This window comes from Elephas maximus, chromosome 16 (genome assembly GCF_024166365.1).
Source record: "Elephas maximus indicus isolate mEleMax1 chromosome 16, mEleMax1 primary haplotype, whole genome shotgun sequence".
Taxonomy (NCBI): domain Eukaryota; kingdom Metazoa; phylum Chordata; class Mammalia; order Proboscidea; family Elephantidae; genus Elephas; species Elephas maximus.
In genome coordinates this window covers 2,143,161-2,169,543 of record NC_064834.1, presented here as the reverse complement: position 1 = coordinate 2,169,543, position 26,383 = coordinate 2,143,161, and the positions used below count along the sequence as shown (strand labels likewise).

General features: G+C 40.3%; 1 protein-coding gene across 10 annotated transcripts in view; it reads right to left on the bottom strand.

The window, feature by feature from the left end:
* Nucleotides 1-26,383, bottom strand: part of WDFY4 (WDFY family member 4) — a 410,290-nt gene that overhangs the window by 208,580 nt on the left and 175,327 nt on the right. For 9 of the 10 annotated variants that reach the window (XM_049854909.1, XM_049854915.1, XM_049854916.1 and 6 more), the window contains 5 exons: nt 26,063-26,154; nt 24,025-24,124; nt 21,784-21,989; nt 20,674-20,843; nt 17,871-17,996 (listed from right to left, as the gene is read on the bottom strand). In XM_049854909.1, the coding sequence (XP_049710866.1) occupies nt 17,871-17,996; nt 20,674-20,843; nt 21,784-21,989; nt 24,025-24,124; nt 26,063-26,154 (694 nt within the window). Of the gene's footprint in view, nt 1-16,916; nt 17,264-17,870; nt 17,997-20,673; nt 20,844-21,783; nt 21,990-24,024; nt 24,125-26,062; nt 26,155-26,383 lie in introns of those variants that run through there. The other variant, XM_049854918.1, reaches the window with a different exon arrangement.

Here is a 26,383-nt window from a genome sequence, read left to right as displayed (position 1 = left end):
CAGAACATCTAGAAATAAAGTCAATTAAGATACAGAAGGTCAAAATGCTACAATCAACCAACTTGAACTCATAGACATACACAGAACACTCCACCCAACAACAGCAAAGTATACATTCTTTTCCACCGCACAAGGAACCTTCTCCAGAATAGACCACATTTTAGGCCACAAAGCAAGCCTCAACAAAATCCAAAACATCAAAATAATACAAAACATCTTCTTTGATCATAATGCCATATAAAAGCAGAAATCAATAGCAGAAACAGCAAGGAAAAAAATCAAATACATGGAAATTGAACAATACCTTGCTTAAAAACTACAGGTAATAGAAAAAAATCAAGGATGGAGTTTAAAAATTCGTAGAATCAAGTGAGAATGGAAACACATCTTACCAAAACCTTTGGGACACAGCAGAAGCAGTGCTTAGAGATCAATTTATAGCAATGAATGCACAAATAAAAAAGAAGAAAGGCCCAAATCAGAACATTAACCCTACAAGTCAAACAAATAGAAAAAGAGCAGCAAAAGAAGCCCTCAAGCACCAGAAGAAAGGAAATAAAGATTAGAACAGGAAAAAAATTAAATAAAGAACAGAAAAATAATAGAAAGAATCAACAAGACCAGAAGTTAGTTCTTCGAAAAGATCAACAAAATCTAAAAATCGCTGGCCAATTTGACAAAAGAAAAACAGGAGAGGGAGCAAATAACTCAAATAAGAAATGAGATGGGAAATATTACAACAGAATAAGCTGACATGAAAAGATGAAAACAAAATGCTACGAATAATTGTACTCCAACAAATTTGAAAACCTAGAGAAAATGGACAAATTTCTAGAAACACACTACATACCTAAACTAAGAAAAACTGGTATAGAAAACTAAACAGGCCCATAACAAGAGACGAGATTGAAGAGGTAGTAAAAAAAAAACTCCCAACAACAACAAGTCCTGGCCCAGATGGCTTCACTGGAGAATTCTACCAAACTTTCAGAGAAGAGCTAAAATCAATATTACTCAAACTATTTCAAAGAATAGAAAAGGAAGGAATACTCCCGAATTCATTCTATGAAGCCAGCATAATCCTGATACCAAAGCCAGGCAAAGACACCACACAAAAAAAACAAAACTACAGACCAATATCCCTCATGAATATAAAATCCACCCACTGCCGTCGAGTCGATTCTGACTCATAGCGAACGACACTATAGAACTGCCCTGTAGAGTTTCCAAGGAGTGCCTGGTGGATTTGAACTGCCAACCTTCTGGTTAGCAGCTGTAGCACTTAACCACTACACCACCAGGGTTTCCCTCATGAATATAGATGCAAAAATTCTCAAAAAATTCTAGCCAATAGAATTCAACAGCATATCAAAATAATAATACACCGCAGTCAAGTGCAATTCATACCAGGTATGTAAGGACAGTTCAACATTTGAAAACTGATCAATACAATCCACTACATAAATAAAAGAATCATATGCTCATCTCAATTGATGCAGAAAAGGCATTTGACAAAGTCCAAACTCATTCCTGATAAAAACTCCCAGAAAATAGGAATAGAAAGGGAATTCCTTGACATAATAAAGGGCATTTATATAAAAAGAAACAGCCAATATCATTTTAAATGGCGAGAGACTGGAAACATTCCCCTCAAAAACAGGAACCAGCCAAGGGTACCCTTTATCACCACTCTTAATCAACATCATGCTTGGAAATCCCACCTACAGCAATAAGGCAAGAAAAAGAAATAAAGTTCATCCAGATTGGTAAGGAAGAGGTAAAATTATTCCTATTCACAGGTAATATGCTCCTATACATAGGAAATCCCAAAGAATCTGCCAGAAACCTACTGAAACTAATAGATTTCATCAAAGTGGCATGATACAAGATTAACATACAAAAATCAGTTGGATTCCTCTTCCCAACAAAGAAAACCTCGAAAAGAAAATCAGGAAATCAATGTTCATTTACAATAGACTCCAAGAAGATAAAATACTTAGGAATAAATCTAACCAGGGATGTAAAATACCTATACAAAGAAAACTACGAAACACTACTGCAAGAAACCAAAAGAGACCTACTGTCTTAGTCATCTAATACTGCTGTAACAAAAATACCACAAGTGGATGGCTTTAACAAAGAGAAATTTATTCTCTCACAGTAAAGTAGGCTAAAAGTCCAAATTCAGGGCGTCATCTCCAGGGGAAGGCTTTCTCTCTCTGTCAGCCCTGGAGCAAGGTCTTTGTCCTCTATCTTCCCATGGTCAGGGAGATTCTCAGGTGCAGGGACCCTGGGTCCAAAGGATGTGCTCTGATCCTGGCACTGCTTTCTTGGTGGTATGAGGGGTCCCCAACTCTCTGCTTGCTTCCCTTTCATCTCTTGAGAGATAAAAGGTGGTGCAGGCCTCACCCCAGGAAAGCTCCCTTTATATTGGATCAGGGAGGTGACCTGAGTAACACTGGTGTTACAGTCCCACCCTAATCCTCTTTAGCATAAAATTATAATCACAAAATTGAGCACAACCACACAATACTGGGAAACATAGCCTAACCAAGTTGACACATATTTTTGGGGGGACACAATTCAATCCATGACACCTACATAAATGGAAAAACACACCATGCTCATGTATAGGAAGACTCAACATTGTGAAAATGTCAATACTACCCAAAATGACCTACAGATAAAATATAATCCCGATCCAAATTTTAACGGCATTCATTAACAAGATGGAAAAAGCAATCACCAACTTTACATGGAAAGGGAAGAGGCCTTGATAAATAAAGTATTATTGAAGAAGAACAAAGTCAGAGGCCTCACACTACCTGATTTTAGAACCTACTTTTTTTTATATATATATATATACAGCCACAATAGTAAAAACAGCCTGGTACTTGTACAACAGACACAGACCAGTGGAACAGAGTTGAGAACCCAGATGTAAATCCATCCATCTATGGGCAGCTGATATTTGACAAAGGGCCAAAGTCCGTTAAATGAGGAAAAGGCAGTCTCTTTAACAATGGCACTGGCATAAATGTATGTCTATCTGTAAAAAAATGAAACAGGATCCATACCTCACACCTAAATGTGAAACCTAAAACAATAAAGATCATGGAAGAAAAAAAATAGGCAAAATGCTGGGGACCTAATATATAGCATAAATAGAATACAAACCATAACTCACAATTGAGAAACACCAGAAAAGAAACTAGATAACTGGGAGCTCCTAGAAATTAAACTTTTATGCTCATCAAAGGCTCACCAGAAGAGTAAAAAGAGAACCTACAACCTGGGAAAAAAATTTTGACTACACCATATCTGGAAAAGGTCCAATCTCTAAAACCTACAAAATACTTCAACACCTCAACAACAAAGCGTCCAATTAAAAAATGGGCAAAGGATATGAACAGGCACTTCACCAAAGAAGACATTCAGGCAGCTAACAGATACATGAGGAAATGCTTGCAATCATTAGCCATTAGAAAAATGCAAATTAAAACTACAACGAGATACCATTTCACCCAGACAGTACTGGCATTAATGAAAAAAAAAAAAATGTTGGCTAGGTTACATGGAGATTGGAGCTCTTATGCATTGCTAGTGGGAATGTAAAATCGTACAACCACTATGGAAATTAATATGGGCCTCCTTAAAAAGCTAGAAATAGAAATATCATAAGATTCAGCAATACCACTGCTAGGAATATACCCTAGAGACATAAGAGCCATTGCACGAATAGACACATGCACACCCATGTTCACTGCAGCACTATTCACAACAGCAAAAAGATGAAGACAATCTAAGTACCCATCAATGGATGAATGGATAAACAAATTATGGTACATATACACACTGGAATACTACACCATGATAAAGAACAATGACGAATCCTCAAAACAACATGGATGGGTCTGGGAATCTAGAGGGCATTATGCTGAGTGAAATAAGTCAATCACAAAAGACCAAATACTGTATGAGACCACTATTATAAAAACTCAAGAAAAGGTTTACACACAGAAAAAAAACATTCTTTGCTGGTTATGAGGATGGGGGGGATGGGAAGAGCAAATCATTACATAGTAGACAAGAGTCAACTTTGGTGAAGGAAAAGACAACACACAAATATAGGGGAAGTCAGCATAACTTGACAAAGGCAGTCATAAAAGTTTCCTAGACACATCCAAACACCTTGAGGGACACAGTTGCTGGGGTGAAGGCTGGAGATCAGAGTCTCAGGAGCCATCTAGGTCAATTGGCATAACATAGCTCGTAAAGAAAATGTTCTACATTCCACTTCAGTGAGTAGCATCTGGGGTCTTAAAAGCTTATGAGCAGCCATCTAAGATATATCTATTGGTCCCATCCCATATGGAGCAAAGGAGAATGAAGAAAACCAAAGACATAAGGAAAATATTAGCCCAAAGGGCTAAAGGAGCACATAAACCACAGTCTCCACCAGCCTGAGCCAGAAGAACTAGATGGTGCCCAGCTACCACCACTGACCACTCTGACAGGGATCACAAAAAAGTCTCGGGCAGAGTTGGAGAAAAACATAGAACAAAATTCAAATTCACAAAAAAAGATAAGACTTACTAGTCTGACAGAGACTGGAGAAGCCCCTGAGCCTGTGACCCCCAGATACCCTCCTCAGAACTGACCAAAAAAAAAAAAAAAAAAAAACCCACTGCCTATGAGTCAATTCTGAATTATTTTTTTTTTTTATAGGACAGAGCAGAGCTGCCCAATAGGGTTTCCAAGGAGCACCTGGTGGATTCAAACTGCTGACGTTTGGGTTAGCAGCCGAATGCTTAACCAAATGCTTAACCATCTCAGACAGGCATGGAAAACAAACAACATACGTAAGGAACGCGCATCTTAGTTTGATCAATTATACATGGCCAAATGTGCAACTCCTCCCCAAATGCAAGATGAGAAGGCAGAAATGGACAGGAAAACTGTACAAATGGACACAGGGATCCTAGGCTGGAAAGGGGGAGAGTGCTGTCACATTCAAGGATGTAACCGATGTCACAAGACAATATGTATGTAAATTTTTTAATGAGAAACTAACTTGAGCTACAAGCTTTCATCTAAAGAACAGTAAAGTTAAAAAAAAAAAAGAAGTCTGGGGAAAGAATTGGTGATAGGGACAGAGAAAACTAAGCAAATATAAAACAATACTTTGGTTTTAAAAAAGAAATAAAAGCCAGACACAAAAGAGTGATGCCACTGATACGAAGTTTAAGAACAGGCAGACTAATCATTGTGAGAGAGGTCAGGAGAGTGGCTAGCACTTGACCAGGGTATAATATCAAAACCAAAAAATAAAATAAAAAACTGAGAAATGTATGCTTGAGTTATTCATTACAATTAAATTTTGGGCCTTTTTCTCTTATACTTCCAGAATTTGGCTTTTATATTTTTATGCTTATCTACTATGTTTGGTACATGATGCTTTCAGGACAGACATCCTCATTGTACCAAATTACCCATACCCATACCCGTTGCCGTCGAGTCAATTCCGACTTATAGCGACCCTAAAGGACAGAATAGAACTGCCCCATAGAGTTTCCAAGGATCGCCTGGTGGATCTGAACTGCCAACCTTTTGGTTAGCAGCTGTAGTAGTTAACCACTACGCCATCGGGTTTCACCAAATTATTAAAGTTTAAAAATTCTTTGGCCTTGAACCTGACTCTGCCTGGCATTCATATCATGTATTTATCTTTGCTGTATTTGTTTATTCTTTTCCTGCCAATCTTGGAGCCGCTCAAGTTTTGTGTAGACGTATATTTTAGGTCCCAAAAGGTTGGGTCTTGTTTCTGACTCAGTCTAGAAAACACATTTTTAATACATAAGTTTATCCTTTTTATGTTTCTTGTTAAAATATAAATATTTGTTCTTAGTTTTTTACAACTCTCGGCATATTGTATATTTTCTTTATTTTAAATGCTTCCTCGCCATTCCTTTTGTTTGCTTTATTTTTAGAAACGTTAAATGATAAGCTAGGTAATGGATTCCTTATGCTGCACCCAAAAAACTGATGACACTTGGGCTTATAATGGAATCATGAATGAATTTCCCAAAGATGGGAAAAGCAGAGGCCATGCGCTCTGGTCATGACAAATAGAACTAGAAATAGACAACATAAGTTAAAATTAGAAAGTCCAATCACATGAATATTTTAAAGTCAAAAAGTTCTTTAAACATGCAATTGCAGAAATTCTAGAAAATAATTTTTTAAAAAGTGAAAATGCCAAAATCTTAGAAATAGCAAGAAAAACAATCTGGAGAATAATATGTACATCCTAGAGCTGATTCTTTAAATAAATCCATGAGTCTTCAGCTCATTAATTAACAAGACAGGCAGGGTAGAGAGAGAGCACAAACATGCAAATGAAAAATTAAGAGTGAGAAATAATCACACAGAAAATTAAATGAATTAAAAGGGGCCATTTTGTGAAAATTTAATAAATAGAAAATTTTTAGAGTATGAATTATTTAAATTGGGTCAAGAAGACACTTAAAAACTTAAAAGAGCCAATAGTTATGGAAGAAATTCATGCAATTTCATAGAAATGATTTAAACAGCATAAGAGTCATAGATTTCACATCTTCTTGAATATAAAGAAGAAAAGCCCTTTTGGAAAATACAAATCTAGTACAAAACTAATACCAAGACCTGAAAAAGATACAACAGAAGGAAAACTACAGCCTTATGTCATTTATAAATCTTCATGCAAAGTCATAAATAAAATATTTCAAACAGAATAAGGAAGATTTGTTAAAAGAATATGAACATAGTAACTAAGTGAGATTCTTTGCAAGAATGCAAGAAAATCTATAGATGTAATTCATTGATGGTTAAAAGAAAAAAAGCACATGGTCATCTAGTTATATGCTAAAAGAGTATTTAATAAAAAATTAATGCACATTTTTGTAAAAAAAAAAGCAACAAGTGTAAATGTGTACTTCCTTAGCACAACCATACACACAAAGAGATATGTAATGTGCTCACACCCATGCATACATCGAAACAGCGGAAACCATCATGCTAATGATGAAACCCAGACTTTCTTCACTGAATCATAACTAAGACGAAGACACCTACAACTTCCTATACTGTGTAGCATTTTCAAGGAAACACTAGCCATAACAATTAGTCAAGATAATGACATGAATGGTGTGAACTTTGGTAAGAATAAGATAAAATAATAATTGCTTGTAGAATATGTGACTGCATATCTGGAACCCAAGAGAAACAATTTATAATATCAATACAATGGAAGCTCAGCGAAGTGATAAGTTGTAAAGCTCAAATACAAAAATCAGTAGCTTTCCTACATGTAAACAATTACGTGTTAGAAAATTTAATGAAGAAAATGTCGTGTTGGCATTAGCAAAATTTATGCAATGTCTTAAAACATTGACAAAAATACACAGAACTTTTGTGAAAGAAACCATAAAATTCTACCAGTGGTCATAAAAATTGGGCTTAAACATATGGAGAAACAGAATTTATTATTGGGTAGATCCAATATTATATATGACAACTACCCTTAATCAGTAGGATTAATACAATATCAACAAAAACCTCTAAATAGTTTTTATTTGAAAAAAAAATTATCCTAAGCACAACAGATAATTTGGGAAAAGAAGAATAATAAGGGGAGATTTGCCCTACAAGATGAAAGTATAAAGTTACAATAGTTAAAAGTTGGTACAAAAAACAGAGAAGAAGCAGGGCCAAGTTGACAGAGCAGTCAGATGCTTCTGGTGATCCCAACAAAGACCCAAAATAACAAGTGAATCGATTATATATATGACAAGCTGGGAGCCCTGAACATCAAAGGCAAAGTTATGAAATTGGACCGAGCAGCAGGGAGACAGAGAGATGGTACAGAAGTGGTGAGAAGTTGCCAGACCTGACTCGGCTGGAACCGGTGCCCCTCAGGCATGATCCCCTGACCAGTGACTGTAGCAGGACTGGCAGTAGTGATTGGGGCTCAGTTTCCCCAGGGAGAGAGAGCGAGCCGCACAGAGTCTACTCACGCCTCTGGAATCAGTGAAGAACAGTGCTTTCGGCAAAAGATAAGTGCTTGCGTCTAATTTACCACACAGATTGAATAGCATCCCTTGCAAAAGAACTCTCTCCCATTTATCCAATCCCTCCTCCCTCTGCCCTAGCCCTCAAGATGGCTTCAGTAGCTGTCAACTTCCCTGGGCCTGAGACAGGTTCTGCTGCGCACGCTGAGCCATTCTCCTGGCCTTGGAGAAGGAACAAATTAAAAAAATGGGGGAGGAGGCAGGACCGAGATGGTGGAATAGCCAGACGCTTCCTGTGAACCCTCTTACAACAAAGACCTGAAAAAACAAGTGAAACAAACATCAAAGGCAAAGTTAGAAAATGGACTGAGTGGCAGGGGGAGAGACGGTTCAGAAGCAGAGGGGAGTTGCCAGACCTGAATCGCCAGGATGCCTCAGGCACCATGCCCAGGAGTGGCTGTGGTGGACTAGTAGAAGCATTCGGCCACAGCTTCCTTCAGGAAGAAGCAGCCAGCCACACAGCTTACTCACACCTCTGGAACCAGAGAAGAACGGCACTCTCAGCAAAAGCTAAGTACTTGCGTATATCTTATCGTGCCCCCCATCCCCTAGCCAGTTTCAGTGGCTGTTGATTTCTCTGGGACTGAGATAGGTTCTGCTGAGTGTCCTAGGCATTCTGCCGGCCTTGGAGAAGGAATAAATTCACAACTGGGGGAAAAGATAATCTGCCAGCCCTACTAACATGGGGAGCTTAGGACAGAAGTGGCTCCTGTCCAGGCATAAATGGCCCGTGGACTTTGAATACCTTTCCCCGCTGCATGGACCTGTGTAGGCCTATTTCAGCAGCTTAGGCCCTTGTTGGCAGACTGCAGCAGTGTATATGCCTGAGATCTGACTTCAACTGCTTCAGCTGTGTGGTGGAGAGGCGGGGGGCGGGGGTGTTGACATTTGACACCACTCTGCCTATTAAGCAGGGTCTTCATCTACCCACATCAGGGGCCTAAGGACTGATGACTCCACCCACATCACTTAGCCACCAGCAACAGAGGTCCAAGGATAAGTTTTGCCTCCCAGTCCTTACAGCCAAAAGCATTAGGTGCCCATGGTCTGGTTGCAGAACCCACCCACTTGTGTGCTCTAGGAAACAGGGACACATTTTCCTCACAGACATTCAAGGGATGGTTGTCAGCCTCCTGCCTTGCTCAGAGCATTACCCCCTACTACAACCAGATACCTGGGCCTACACCAATCACCCCTGCTCCTCTAAGACTATAGGAGAGAGCCTGCACCACACACTTGGTGACCAACTACCTGGACACCTGAGCTGAATTCACACAAGAAAAGTGAATGGACTCCTAGGCTCATACACCTGGTAACAGCTCTATCCATCTGGCAACAGGACATTAGAGCTTCAAAGGTGCAAATACTCAGGCTAGTGCCCTCAAGCAGTCTATTTGGGTATATCAAAACAAAACAAAGCAAGAAGCTAGGACACAGTAAGCAAACATAAAATAAATTACTACAATAACTAATAGATGGCTCGGAGACAACAGTCCATATCAAATCACTTAAAGAAGCAGACCATGATCGCTTCAACTAACTCCCAAAACAAAGAATCAAGGAATCTTCCGGATGAAGAAATATTTCTGGAATTACCAGAGGTAGAATACGAAAGATTAATATGCAGGATTCTTCAAAAGATCAAGAAGGAAATCAGGCAAAATGAAGAACAAGTCAAGGAACGCACAGATAAAGCAGTCAAGGAAATTAAGAAGGTTATTCAAGACCATAATGACAAATTTAATATGCTGTAAGAACCCATAGAGAGGCAGCAATCAGAAATTTAGAAAATTAACAATAAAATTTCAGAATTACACACCTCAATAGAAAGTCAGAGGAGCAGACTTGTAGAAAAAGAAGTCAGAATTGGTGAGATTGAGGACAAAACACCTGGCACCAAAATATTCAAAGAAAAACCAGACAAAAGAATTAAAAAAAAACGAAGAAATCCTAAGAATCATGTGGGACTCTATCAAGAGAAACAACCTAGGAGTGATTGGAGTGCCTGAACAGGGATGGAGAACACAAAATACAGGTTTATTGAAGATTTGTTAGTAGAAAAGTTCCCTGATGTTATGAAAGATGAGAAGATAATCTATCCAAGATGCTCATCAAACCCCACATAAGGTAGATCCCAAAAGAAAGTCACCAAGACATATTATAATCAAACTTGCCAAAACCAAGGTTAAAGAGAGAATTTTAAGAGTGGCTGAAGATAAATGAAAAGTCACCCACAAAAGAGAGTGAATAAGAATACGCTCAAACTATTCTCGGCAGAAACCATGCAGGCACAAAGGCAACAGGATGCATATGTAAAGCCTTGAAGGAAAAAATTGCAGCCAAGAATCATATATCCAGCAAAACTGTCTCTCAAATATTAAGGTGAAATTAGGACATTTCCACATAAAAGTTTAGGGAATTTGCAAAAACCAAACCAAAACTACAAGAAACACTAAAGGGAGTTCTCTGGTCAGAAAATCAATAACATTAGATAACAACCCCAGACTAGAAAACAGGACAGAGCAACAAGATAGCAATCCAGATTGGGAAATTACAAAAATTAATCAAGACCAAAAAAAAAATCAAAAGAGGGAACAGCAATGTCATTATATAAAAGATGACATTAAATCAATGAAGAGGGACTAAAAAATGCAGTCATAGATCTTTCATATGGAGAGAAAGTCAAGATGATATAAAGAGATAAAAGTCTGGTTTAAATTGGGTAAGCAATAAGGTAACCACAAAGAAGACTAACAATCCTACACATCAAAATAAAATACAACAAAAACTCAGCAAAAACAAAATCAACAACAATGAAAAAGAGAAAAAGACAATATGTAAAGAAAAACTACTAAGCACAAAAAATTATGTGGAAAAAAGATACTGTCAATGACACACAAAAAGACATCAAAATGACAGCACTAAACTCATTAAAAAAAAAAACTCATACCTATCCATAATTAGGCTGAATGTAAATGAACCAAATGCACCAATAAAGAGACAGAGAGTGGCACGATAGATTAAAAAAAACCATGATCCATCTAGAAGTTGCCTACAAGAGACACACCTTAGACATAAAGACACAAACTAAAACTCAAAGGATGGAAAAAAATATATCATGCAAACAACAATCAGAAAAGAGCAGGAGTGGCAATATTAATTTCAAACAAAATAGACTTTAAAGTAAAATCTACCACAAAGGATAAAGAAGGACACTATATAATGATTAAAGGGAAAATATACCAGGAGGATATAACCATATTAAATATTTATGCACCCAATGACAGGGCTGCAAGATACATAAAACAAACTCTATCGGCACTGAAAAGTGAGATAGACAGCTCCACAATAATAGTAGGAGACTTCAACAAACCACTTTGGGTGAAGGACAGGACAACCAGAAAGAAGCTGAATAAAGACATGGAAGATTTAAAAGCCACAATCAACCAACTTGACCTCATAGTCATATACAGAACACTTGACCCAAAAGCAGACAAGTATACTTTCTTTTCCAGCACACATGGAATTTCTCCAGAACAGACCACATATTAGGTCATAAGGCAAGCCTTAACAGAATCCAAAACATTGAAATATTACAAAGCACCTTCTCTAACCACGAAGCCATAAAAGTAGAAATCAATAACAGAAAAAGCAGGGAAAAGAAATCAAACACTTAGAAACTAAAGAATACCTCGCTTGAAAATGGCTGGGTTATAGAAGAAATTAAGGATGGAATAAAGAAATTCATAGAATCAAATGAGAAAGAAAATACTTCCTATCAGAACCTTTGGGACACAGCTAAAGCAGTGCTCAGAGGTCAATTTATATCAATAAATGCCACATACAAAAAGAAGAAAGGGCCAAAATCAAAGAGTTATCCCTACAACTTGAACAAATAGAAAGAGAGCAACAAAAGGAACCAGAAGAAAGCAAATAATAAAAATTAAAGCAGAATTAAATGAAATAGAGAACAGAAAAACAAATGAAAAAATTAACAAGATCAAAAGCTGGTTCTTTGAAAAGATCAACAAAGTTGATAAACCACTAGCCAAACTGACAAAAGAAAAATGGAAGAGGAAGCACATAACTCAAACACGAAATGAGATGGGCAATATCACAACACACCCAACTAAAATTAAAAGAATCATATCTGATTACTATGAAAAACTGTACTCTTAACAAATTTGAAAATCTATAAGAAATGGATGAATTTCTAGAAACACAATACCTACTTAAATTAACACAAACAGAGGTAGAACAAGTAAATAAACCCATAGCAAAAGACGAGATTGAAAAGGTAATTCAAAAGCTCCCCCCTAAAAATAGCCCTGGCCCTGACAGCTTCAATGGAGAACTCTACCAAACTTTCAGAGAAGAGATAACACCACTTCTATTAAAGGTATTTCAGAGCTTAGAAAAGGATGGAATACTCCCAAGCTCATTCTATGAAGCCACCATAACACTGATACCAAAACCAGGTAAAGACAGCACAAAAAAGAAAATTATAGACTTATATCCCTCATGAACTTAGATGCAAAAATACTCAACAAAATTCTAGCCAATAGAGTTCAACAACATACCGAAAAAATAATTCACCATGACCAAGTGGGATTCATACCAGGTATGCAGGGACGGTTCAACATTAGAAAAACAATTAATATAATCCATCATATAAATAAAACAAAAGACAAGAACCAGGTGATCTTATCAATTGATGCAGAAAAGGCACTTGACGAAGTCTAACACCTATTCATGATAAAAAAAAACTCTCAGCAAAATAGGAATAGAAGGAAAATTCCTCAACATAATAAAGGGCATTGATACAAAGCCAACAGCCAACATCATCCTAAATGGAGAGAGTATGAAAGCATTCCCCCTGAGAACAGGAACCAGACAAGGATGCCCTTTATCACCATTCTTACTTAACACTGTGTTGGAGGTCCTAGCCAGAGCAATTAGGCTAGATAAAGAAATAAATGGCATCTAAATTGGCAAGGAAGTAAAAGTATCTCTATTTGCAGATGACATGATCTTATACACAGAAAACCCTAAAGAATCCTCAAGAAAACTACTGAAACTAATAGAAGAGTTCAGCAGAGTATCAGGATAGAAGATAAACATACAAAAATCAGTTGGATTCCTCTACACCAACAGAGAATTTTGAAGAGGAAATCACCAAATCAATAGCGTTTACAGTAGCCCCCAAGAAGATAAAATACTTAAGAATAAATCTAACCAGAGAAGTCAAAGATGTACACGAAGAAAACTACATGACTCTGCTACAAGAAATCAAAAGAGACCTACATAAGTGGAAAAAACATACCTTGCTCATGCATAGGAAGACTCAATATTGTAAAAATGTCTACTCTACCCAAAATGATCTATAGATACAATGCAATCCTGATACAAATCCCAATGATATTTTTTAATAAGATGGAGAAACAAATCACCAACTTCATATGGGAGAGAAAGAGTCTCTGGATAATGAAGCATTACTGAAAAAAAGAATGAAGTGGGAGGTCTCACACTACCTGATTTTAGAACGTATTATACTGCCACAGTAGTCAAAGCAGCCTGTTATTGGTACAAAAGATACATAAACCAATGGAACAGAATTGAGAATTCAGACATAAATCCATCCATCTATGAGCAGCTGATATTTGACAAAGGCCCAAAGTCCATTAAATGGGGAAAAGACTGTCTCTTTAACAAATAGTGCTGGCATAACTGGATATCCATCTGCAAAAAAATGAAACAAGACCCATACCTCACATCAGGCACGAAAACTAACTCAAAATGGATCAAAGACCTAAATATAAAATCTAAAACAATAAAGTTCGTAGTAAAAAAAAATAAAGACAATGATAGGAGCCCGAATGGATGGTATAAACAGTATACAAAACATTACTAACAATGCACAAACATCAGAAAAGAAACTAGATGACTGGGAGCTCCCAAAAATCAAACACTTATGCTCATCCAAAGACTTCACCAAAAGCGTAAAAAGATTACCTACAGAATGGGAAAAAGTTTTTGGCTAGGACAAACCCAATCAGCATCTGATCTCTAAAATCTATATGATACTGCAAAAACTCAACAACAAAATGCAAAGACCCCAATTAAAAAACGGGCAAAGGATATGAACAGGCACTTCACCAAAGAAGATATTCAGATGGCTAACAGATACCTGAGGAAATGCTCACGATCATTAGCCATTAGAGAAATGCAAATCAAAACTACATTGCGACTCCATCTCACTCCAACAAGGCTGGCATTAATCCAAAAAACACAAAATAATAAATGTTGGAGAGGTTGTGGAAAGACTGGAATATTTATACACTGCTGGTGGGAATGTAAAATGGTACACCACATTGGAAATCAATTTGGCGCTTCCTTAAAAAACTAGGACTAGAAATACCATACGATCCAGCAATCCCAGTCATTGGAATATATCCTAGAGAAATAAAAGCCTTTACACAAACAGATATATGCACACCCATGTTCATTGCAGCACTGTTTACAATAGCAAAAGGTGGAAGCAACCGAGGTGCCCATCAACAGATGAATGGACAAATAGATTATGGTATATTCACATAACGGAACACTGCAATGATTAAGAACAATGATGAATCTGTGAAACATAACATGGAGGAATCTGGAAGTCAGTATGCTGAGTGAAATAAGTCAGTGGCAAAAGGACAAATAGTGTATGAAACCACTGTTATAAGAACTCAAGAAATAGTTTAAACACAGAAGAAAATATTCTTTGATGGTTACAAAGGTGAGCAGGGAGGGAGGGGGTATTCACTAACTAGATAGTTGACAAGAACTATTTTAGGTGAAGGAAAAGACAACACTACTCAGTACGGGGGAGGTCGGCACAACTGCACTAAACCAAAAGAAAAGAAGTTTCCTGAATACAACCAAACACTTCAAAGGCCAGGGTAGCAGAGACCGGGGTCTGGGGACCATGGTTTTAGGGGACATCTAGGTCAACTGGCGTAACAAAATGTATTAAGAAAACATTCTGCATCCCACTTTGGTGAGCAGCGTCTGGGGTCTTAAATGCTAGCGAGTAGCTATCTAAGATGATCAATTGGTCTTAACCTACCTGGAGCAAAGAAGAACACCAAAGACACAAGGTAAATACGAGCCCAAGAGGCAGAAAGGGCCACATAAACCAAAGCCTACATCACTCTGAGATTGGAAGAACTAGACGGTGCTCGGCTGCAATGGAAGACTGCCCTGATGGAGTAGGAGAACAGTGGGATGCAGACCTCAAATTCTCATAAAAAGACCAGACTTAATGGTCTGAGACTAGAGGGAGCCTGGAGGTCATGGCCCCCAGGCCTTCTGTTAGCCCAAAACCGGAACCGTTCCCGAAGCCTATTCTTCAGACAGGGATTAGACTGGACTATAAGATATAAAATGATACTGTTGAGGACTGAGCTTCTTGGCTCAAGGAGACACATGAGACTATGTGGTCAGCTCCTGTCTGGGGGCAAGATGAGAAGGCAGAGGGGGAAAAGAGCTGGTTGAAGGGACATGGGGAATACAGGGTGGAGAGGAGAACTGTGCTGTCTAATTAGGGGGAGAGCAGCTAGGAGGACACAGCAAGGTGTATATAAGTTTTTGTATGAGAGGCTGAATTGATTGGTAAACATACACTTAAAGCACAATAAATAAAATAAATTTTTTTAAAAAGTTGGTACAAAAACAGATTGATCAATTATCAGGACAGGTAAAAAAAGTAAACCACAGTATATATATAGAAATTTAGCTTATGATAAAAATGTCTTAATTGGTGGGAAAATGATGTATTATTTAACAATGGTCTAACTGGCTACACATCTAAGGAAGAAAATAAGCCAGATTTTTACCTGACTTGTAATAAATGATTTAAGTATAAAATATAAAACCATAAAAATACCTAAAATGGGTGAATACGCTTATAACCTTGAAATAGGAAAAGACCTTTCTAAACAAGTCACAAAATTAGCAAACATAATAATTAAAGTACTATTAGTTAGAATTTTTTGAGGGCTTATTATGTGCTAGACAATGTAAATTGTTCTATGCTACCCCCCAAGAAATTCTATGAAAAAGAAATCAGTATGATCCCTATTTTGTAAATACATACGAAGCTTAGAGAGCTCAGTTACTTGTAACTTGTTTAAGGTCAAGTGGTAGAGATGTAGGAAGTGGTACAGTTGGGATTTGAACCCAGGAAGTGGGGATCTACAGCCCAGACCTGGATGCACTTTGCCATAGTGCCCTCATATGGTAAATATTGATAAATTTAACTCCATAAAAATGTAAACTACAAACAAAACATAAGCCAAAAAAAAAAAAAAGATGCTACAATAAAGAATATATAATATAAGGGATTCTTACAAACAAATTTAAATAAATATATACATGTATGCACACAGACACACCTCCAAAATTGGTAAAAGACATAAACAGGCAATCACAATAAAATAAAGACGGTTAATAAACCTATGCCCTTTAACAGAAGCCATTGAGACTTACAGTGAAAATGATGATAACTAATGCAAAGAAATCAACTATAAGTTCATGAACCGTTTGGCTAAGTTGTGAAGGCTGTGAGGGTCAACACTCTCATGCAAGATGGTATCTAAAACAAAAGGGTGTGAAATACACTTATGCCTGCTGTCCTATGTCACAGGATTTGCACCAATAAGGTCATCAAACAAGAGAAAAAAGATGAGTGCACAACAAAGTTCATTACAGACTTTTCATAAAAATGAAAACACAGAAAAACAGCGCACATTTCCATGTGTAAATCAGATGATTCACATCGTTGTTTATTAACATGGACAGATGTCCACAACAGGTTGAGGGAAAAAGACAAAAGGCATGTGGCCTCATTCTCCAATGATGGGGTACAATCTGGGAGAAGTATCTTTTCTGGTAGGCTATCCCACTAAAGTTCACAGTGGTCATTTCAGGTGAGTGCATCTCAGGTGATTTTCACTTTCTACTTATCTCTTTTGTTTAAATTTTTAAAATAATCATGTATCACTTTACAAAAGCAGTAAAGTTTCTCCATACGCAATCAAGCCTCCAATTGTCTTTGGTGCCTACGGAATGAAGTTGGAATTCTTCAGCCTTTCATTGAAGTTCTTGTTGACCTGGATGACAGTTACTCCTGTTCATGGACCCACATGGCCTTTGTCCCACCACGCAGACATAAAGACATACAACACACACACCTCCATGTCTGAAATGCCACTCCACCCACCTCTAACGGACCTGGAAGGCTCAGATCAAATGCTATCCGAAAACCACTCCGGGTTATGTTGATGGTTGGTGGCAACCTCTCTTCTCAGCACCATGTTTTACTTTCTACGTCACATTTTACTGTCCTAGTGGAAGTGAGCACCTTGAGGGAGGAGTACCCTCTTCCTCCTCTACCTGCCCTGAAGTGCCTGACCTAGTACAGCTGCTCAGAAATGTTTCCTTTGACTAGAGGCACTAAGTGTCTCAGTGGAGAAAGCCAAATGCTTTAACAAATGGAAAACAGTTATCTCCCAGCAAGACAGCATAAACTCGCTGGGGACGAAGAAGCTGGGATTCCCGTTGCATATCTAAGTCATCGCTAGGATTCATCTTGCCTCTTCTATCAAAGGGTCAGACCAGTGATGCTAATTGACAGCATCACGTGAGAGCATCTGGGAAAAGGCAAGGCCACTCTTCTGACTGATCTTCCTTGGGTGTGTGTAGAGAACAGGATCTCACCTGGTTCATGGTGGCTTTCAGCATTTCCAGAAGCAGTAGGGCACCTTCCAAGCACAGGCCAGCCCGGAGGACCTCTTCCCTGTAGTGCTTCTGCAGTAGCCACTGAGTCATGGCCTCGAGGCTGTCCTGAAGGAGAAGAGGGGGGCAAAGAAAGCCTGTGGTTATATACCAAGGGACCAGTTTTCACAGGCACTGCCTCTCATCTCCCTGGGGCACCCAGGAGAAGGGCAGAACAGAGTAGCAGCAGCTGTGGTGGTTGGTCCTCATGGAGAATTCAAGCCCAGTAGCTGTTGCATAGGGATATATACATTTCTAAGGAGGTGGAAACCCTGGTGGCGTAGTGGTTAAGTGCTAACCAAAAAGGTCGGCAGTTCAAACCCACCAAGTGCTCCTTGGAAACACTATGGGGCAGCTCTACTCTGTCTTATAGGGTCGCCATGAGTCGGAATCAACTCGACAGCAAGGGGTTGTTTTTTTAAGAAGGAGCTAGGAGTCTCTGAGTGGTGCAAACAGTCAACATGCTCAGCTGCTAACTTAAAGGTTGGAGGTACAAATCCACCCAGAGGCACCTCAGAAGGCCTGGCAATCTACTTCTGAAAAATTGGCCATTGAAAACTCTATGGAGCACAGTTCTACTCTGACACATACAGGGTCGCCATGAGTCCGAGTCAACTCCATGGCAACTGGTTTTAAGAGTGAGCTGAAGACCCAGCAGCACCCGGCACCAGGTTTGGTTCTTTTGGTCTGACATCACAAGTACTCCATGTCCTAAGCAAGTTCAGTGAATTTTAATAAATGATATCATGTAAGACATATGAAGAATCCAAAGGTTTCTGAGGACAACGTGGGAGTGCAGTGCAGAGTGCAGGGGTTTAGACTCAGTGTGACCTGATTTGGCTTCTTTCATGCCTGGGCTCTGGCAAGCTTTCAGACTCTTGGCAGCTCCGTTTCCTTCTCTGTGAAATGAAAATTACATTATCTACCCCATGGGATTATTATAAATATCAGGTGAAATAAAATAGGTAAAACATCTATCACAGGTCCTAACATTCACCAAATGTCTGTTTCCTACCATGTTTTCTCAGAGAAATAAAATGAGCTTGGCAGAATATATTAATTTTATTTGAAGTATAATATATAATGCTATTAGCATATATCAAGATTTACATCTATCAAATATATGGTTATGCAACAGAGGTGAATTTTTACCTTTCTATTTTCAAAGCCATGCCCCTCCCTTATTTCAGTTCAGTTCACTTTAAATGGACTCAACTAAGACCAGGAAACTATTTCTGAGTCTGCTATTTGACAGGTGCCAAGGAGAGTGAGCAAAAGGTGCGGTCAGTTCTTGAGGTATTCGGTATCTAAGGAGGGAGGCAAACTGGTAAACATAGCAATGCCAAACGAGGTGAAAGATATGCTGAGCTACAAAAGAGGAAATTATCCCTCTCTGTCTAGGAGGTCTAAGCCAGGAGATAGCACCTGAGCTGAATATTGAAGGAAGAGACACCCACCAAGCAGATGAAGGTGGGAGATGAAGGTACGAAGGTATTGGTATGGGCACAGGGAAGGCAAGTACAAATTAGCTGGTCTTATTGGGAAGGTAGTTCCAGTTCCAGATAGTCACAGCAAAAAGGGCAGGTGAGTGGTGAAGATGGGCTGAGGAGAAAAGGCAGTGGCCCAATCATGGAATGTCTTGCTTGCTAGTGATGGGCTCGAGACCTAACCTTTCAGGAACAGGGAACTACTGAAGACTTAGGTTTGGTGTGAGATGGTGAAAACTTTGTACACAGAACATACATGCCTTAAGAAATTTGGCCAAGAAAGGACGTAAGAGTGGTGAAGAGGGTAGTCATTGGTCAAGAGTGTGAGCGAAGAGGCAGCTTTTGGTTTTAGGTGGGACACAGTTGAAAATACTTATGGTCTACGAAGAAAGAATCAATAGAAAAGCAGATACAGAAGAAATAAAGAAAATAAGGAAGAAAGGGGGGATAACAACAAGGTGAGGTCACTTGGGAAAGTAGTAGAAGGAATCAAAATGCCAGGGGAAGAAACCAGTCTTGGAAATTAGCCCTCTTCCAGTGACAGTGCAGAACAGGTCGTGAGGAAGGTCCCAGGCAGAAAGGTGGCGCAGGGCAGGGTACCGAGGCAATGCCCCCCATGGGTGGCCTCTACTTCCACTGTCAGCTAAGTCCTCTGATCAAGGGTAAACCCATTGCCATCGAGTTGATTCTGACTCATAGTGACCCTACAGGAAAGTATAAAACTGCCTCATAGAGTTTCCAAGGAGCATCTGGTGGATTTGAACTGCCAACCTTTTGGTTAGCAGCCTTAGCTCTTAACCACTGTGCCACCAGGGCTCCCCGATAAAGGGTAGAAGACTCAAAAGTATATGAGGTTTACATTAAGATGTCTTGGAATAGGAGGGGGGTCACCAAGGAAAAGGGACTGATTTTTTTTTTTTTTTCTGAAGGCACAAACTGAGACTTGAGCCTCTGAGTCTGTGGTGGCAACGACTCCCCTCCACACGTCACCCCATTGCCATGTGATTGAAAAGTGGGACTGACCTCAATCAGAGACTTGCTGGGAGGACTGTCAGGAACAGTGGCCCGGGACACCAAGGTGCCAATAGGAGGGCATGCAGAGAGCTAACCAAGGGGGTAGGACTGTGGGGGGATGGGGACCAGGATACAAAAACGAGTCTGAAAAGGTGGAGAGAGTTGAAGGGTGGAGAGACTTAACGAGATGCCTTGGATCCCATGAAGTCAGAAAGCCAAGTCCCAGCAACACCCCCAGAACTTACTTTGGGCTGGTCGGTCAGCTCTGTGAGTGGGGTCTGCAGGAAGAAGGCAGACACGATGAGGTAGACTTCAGCAATATGAACATGGTGGGCCAGGAAGTCATTCAACACACGGAACCCAGGAAGCAGGCAGGGGCTCTGCTCAGGTGTGGCAGGGGGACTCTTCAAGTTGTCTATTGGCCAGGGGAAAAGGGCAAAAATCCAGTGATTGAGAACAACTGCTGTTCTGGGCAAGGTGGGGGCTAGACACACGAGGAAATGTTCTGCCACCCTCCCGTCCCTTAGGAACACTGGGTGGAAATACTGTCACACACAGATGAGCACAAGAAAGTGCTCGACAGTAATTCCTTCCCTGTTCCCCACATGCTTTTTCATTGACTCATTCAAAAACAGATACTGCCTGTGTGGCACAAACAGTTAAGGCACTCAGCTATTAACTGGAAAATTGGAGGCTCAAGTCCACCCAGAGGTACCTCAGAAGAAAGGCCTAGAAATCTACTTTCAGAAAATCATTCATTGAAAACCCTATGGAGCACAGTTCTACTCTGACACACATGGGGTGGCCATGAGTTGGGGTCAACTGGAAGGCAATTCTGTATTAGGCAGTAAGGGCAAACAGTGTTCGGACAAAATACACAGAACTCAGGATGGGAAACTCACAGTGTGGTGGGAGAGACAGATATTAGGCAATTAAATACTCAAATACATGTATACTTATGAACTGTGATAGGCACCTTAAAGGGAAATACTAGGTGCCCTGATTCAAGTAGGATCCCTCCTCTTCTGGAGGAAGTGGCATTTGAACTGAGACCTGGAGGATGAATCCACGTCAGCCAGAGAGGTGTGCTGGTACTATGGGTTCAGGGGACACACCCCAGGCAGAAGGAATGGTGTGTAAAGGCCCCAGAAGAAAAGAGCTAAGGAGCCTTTGAGGACTGGAAAGAAGCTCCCTGTGGCTGAAGTGTGGTGAGGCCACGGAGGGAGTCCTGACCATGGAAACCTTGGAGTCAGTGGTCAGACATGACCTTACCAAGGTCTTCAGCAGGGAGAAGTTTAATTAGGTCTTCACCCAGAACCCTGGATGCATGGTGCAGGAGCTCACGGAGCACTCACTCATGATGATATCCACAGCCACGGTGCTGTTTTCCACCCAGGATCCAGCGGGCATGCCCTCTCTAAATCGCCCCCGGAGCGTGGGGTTTGACAGGAAGTGCAGCAGCAGCTTGAGCCCCAGCACGGTGGTGCTGGGGTGCAGGTGGCCTTGCATAAGAAGCAGGAACCAGTCTGGCCCCAGGCTCAGAAACGTTTCTTCCTTTTTCCTGGGGGAGAACACAATAAACGACATCTCTGGCCACGGGCAAAGGACAAGTCCAGAAAACACAAACAGTGCTCAATCCCACTACACATCTAAGAGAGGTAAAAGGTTAACTTTTGGGGACCACTAGGTATTATTGTGACTATTACTGATTTTGATGTCCTGGACTTGGCAGAGAATAGGATGGAGAAATGGTTAGTCCAAATAACATCAAGGAAAAGGTCTGCCCAATTCTACTGCTATTTACTGTTAGTTATTGGATTATTTTTTCCAAGTTAGTATTATTTCAAAAGGATGATAAAAGTAAAATCCTGGCAAGATTACTGTGAATTAGATACATACCTTTATTAACGACTGTGGTATAAATTAGCCAAAGCTTTTCAAAGCAATTGGAAACTCTGTATCAACAGATACAAAAACATGCACAGCCCTTGATAGTTCCATTTCACTAACATTCATACCTATGCAGTATATGAATAACAACCCACCGAGTTTAATTACCACAATACAGTCTTATAAAACATAAATAATGATTATTTGCCTTCCTTTTTAAAGGGACTGATCAAATTGAATTGAATGGAATAGTTTAATATTAATGCATCTTAATCAGTTTAGGCAAAAAATATGACTAAATGCCACTTTTGAAAATGAATTTTAAAATGATGAGTCTGGAGAAGACAGATTTGCTAGAGGCAACTGGCAGGAAGGGAGATGGGCGGCCAATCTAGGAGGACCCCTGGCCTCAGCAACGGGCCCAGCCTCATAGGAGCCAGGGATGGGCCATTTGTGCCACACAGTTCCTGGTGCCAGCTGCCAAACTCACCCGATGAGGGTTTAGCTGGTGTCCAGTGGAGACTGTGGGAAGCAGTGAGAGGAGCATTGGACAAGGAGTCAAGGCTCTGATGTTTACTGACTAACTGTGGAAGAGCTCTTGATGTGCTCTGTTCATTGTCCTCAGTGACGTGATGATGATGATGATGATGATGACAGCTCTAGCTTACCAAGTATCTACCGTATTCCAGGACCAGTCTCAGTGCTAGCTAGCCACACGTTAGTTCACTTACTCTTCACAAGAACCATGTGGCAGGCCCTGCTTTGATCCTCCACAGATGAGTACAAGAGAGGCACGGATGCTTTCAATTCTCTCCGGGGCTCACTTGGGACAGAGCTGGGATTCAAACACAGCAGGTCTAGGCACCACAGTCTAGGTACTTAACCACTATGCTGCATTCCCAGTCAAAAAGACAAAAATAAAGGCTGAAATCGCTCATCTCCAAGGCATCTTCCGGTTCTACTCTTTTGATCCTAGGAATGTAAAGACTTGTAGGCTGGTAAACTTCCAAAGACTATTTTCAAGGCTGCTTGACTCTGTCTCACCCCATACACACCACAGACAAATGTAAACTCAGTGACAGCAAGAATCTGCACTACCTTGTTCAGTACTGAAACCACGCCTGGTATCCAGCAGGTCCTCAACAAATAGTTGCTGAATGAATGACTCCAAGGTTGGAGGGGAAGCAGGCAGTTAGCGGGAGAGTTCATAATCAGCCTTATGTTTATGTATTATTTTGAAAATTAACAGAAGGCAGATACTTCTTTTTTTACTTGGAAAAAAATAACTGAATAACTAACAGTAAACAGCAGTAGAATTTGGCAAGCTTTTCTTTGATAGATGTTATTTGGGCTAACCATTTCTCCATCCTATTCTCTGCCAAGTCCAGGACATCAAAATCAGCAATTGTCACAACTGCCAAAGCAATAACCATTACACAATAGCAACGGTGACAAAAAGAGTTTATGGTGATGAGACCAAATCTGTTTCTAGTTCCTCACGCGCACTTAACATTTGCATCAGAATATCTCAGGGCAAGGTCTGGTTTATTGGGTGGAGAGAATATAATTTTCTTTCTGAGTCATGCAGGAAACACACTGCAGAACGCTGATTCCGAGATGCTATACCTTTCATTAAAGAAAGGTTTTAACACTGCACCCTCTATGAGGCCACCTCATGCCAGATCCCTCTGCCTGGTGCTACTTACTCGGAGGACAGATGAAGGTGGTGAGAAGACAGCACACCGAGCAGCATCTCCAGCAACTGGTTTCTGAGCCGGATTGTCTTTCCAGATGTTTGGCTTCCAGCTACAAAAAGGAAGATTCAGATCTGAGAGAAAATGAATGTAAAAGAGACGAAATATCTGCCGCAGTAAACTGTCTTAACCACCGAGTGCTTAGTTCACCCAGGAATTGGGCATGGATGAGATTCAAAATTTTGGCACTCAATTCCAGGCTGCAACGCAATGCTTCAAAAGAATTTCAGGAAATGTTCTAAAGCTCTCTTTAATTAGATGTTTCTTCAATGCTCTCTTCCATCCTCCAAAAAATCCTAAAAATGATAAGGTCAAATCTGTCATTCCATAGAAGAATTTTTTTTTAATGATCATAGATGTCAACATTCATCAAGTACCTACTATGTGCCAGGTGTTATGCAAGGCATTGGGAGCAGAGAGGTGAAGGTCCTTTTCTCTGGGTTCTTGCTTTCAATTTGCTTCTAGACTACCCCTTGCCCCATTCTGACACCGATGTTATAACCAGCCCAACTGTATCACTAAAAATAGAGCTTGAGTTGTAGCAAGAGGGATATGGATCCAGTAGAAGAAGAAAGCTAACTTCTGAAGTGTTGTCAAAGCCTCAAGGACACAATAAAAATGGTTTAAGGTAAGATGGCTTAGTTAGACAGAAGTTTCAGAATGGAGGCCATGCAAGGCAGACACACTAAGTAAGCTCACAGCTGTCCTGTTATTCATTCATTCATCCATCCATCCCCTCGGTTGGCCAATTCAGGACACATGCGTGGTGCAGATCTCTACTGATGAGGCAGCTTGGGGCAGTGGAGTCAGATTTTCCTCTGTGTGGATTCTGGCTCCATCTCTTATTAAGAACTTAATCTCTTTGAGCCTCAGCTTCCTTATATATAAAACGGGAATAATAATTTCTACTTTTCAGGCTTGATCTAAGAACAAGAGATGATGAATACAACTTATCTAGATTGAGTAACGCTCTCTGAGAGAATCTTTTGTAAAGATAAAAATGTTATGTATCTTCACTCTCCAATACAGGAGCCACTAGCCACATGTGGCTATTGGGACTTGATATGTGCATAGTGTGATGGAAGAATTGAATTTTTAATTGCATTTAATTTTAAGTAATTTAAGTTTAAATGGCCACATGTGGCTATTATCTCCCATCTTAGCACAGTTCCAGAAATTCTGGGACAATGAGGTTACTAATGTCCCTTTCACCCCTTCCCGACATAGTGGGGATACTGAATGAGATGTAGCTACTGTTCTTTATTTGGCTGGAGAGACACTCAAAGAAATAAATCACAAACCTGTGTTTAAGGTGGAGCCCTGGTGGCGCAGTGGTTAAGAGCCCAGCTGCTAACCCAAAGGTCAGACGTTCAAATCTACCAGGCTCTCTTTGGAAACTCTGTGGGGCAGCTCTGCTCTGTCCTGTAGGGCCGCTATGAGTTGGAATTGATGACAATGAGGTTTGGTGTTTGGTTTGGTTATTAAAGTAAGCCCAAAGGGGCTATAGATGTGCAGGCTGTCACTGACTCTGGCTTGGTGGGACTGGAAATGGCTCTATGGAGGAAATGACTCTTGTGTCTAGTGTGATAGGGTGAGGTAGAAAGGCAGGGTGGGGGCAGAGAAAGGCATTCCTGTAGAGGGAACAGCAAAATGCGAAGGCATAGAAGGATGACTTTCCCAGAGTGCCTGAAGCTGGAGCTCATGGGGAGGACATTAGACCAGGAAGGCAGTCAGGGGCTGGAGCACGAAGGACCCAGTGCTGGTCTACGAGAACTGATTTCCTTCTGGAGGCCTTGGAAGCCACTGAAGGTTTTGAAGCAGGACTACATAATTCTATTTGATTTGTGACCCTAATCATGGACCTACAGCATCACAGGCAAATGCTGGGCCACGGGTACCTTCCCCTCTCTTTGTCTCAGAGCCTGCCTCTTGCAAAGTGCCCCCACAGAGTATGCAGCTGAGGGGTACGGCATGGGGACGGTCTTCTCACCAGGTGTGCAGAGGTCCAGGACTTCATCTACACAGATGTGCCTCTCGCTCACTGATGAAGGCTTGAGAGTATACACGATAAACAGCGCCACCCTGTATGTAATAGGGAGAGAAGGCACACTTAATGGGGGCTCAGCACGTGTCTCCTGGGTACCCATCAGGGTTTCCTGCCCAGGTTTACCCCGTGTGGCTTCAAGCAAGAGCTTAAGGGGAATTACATTACTCTCTGATCAATACAATATTTCTAGACAGTCGTAAAATCTGCCAGGCTTCACCAAAGGAGTTAACTCTGGCCACTAGAGTAATGATGAGGGAAGAATGG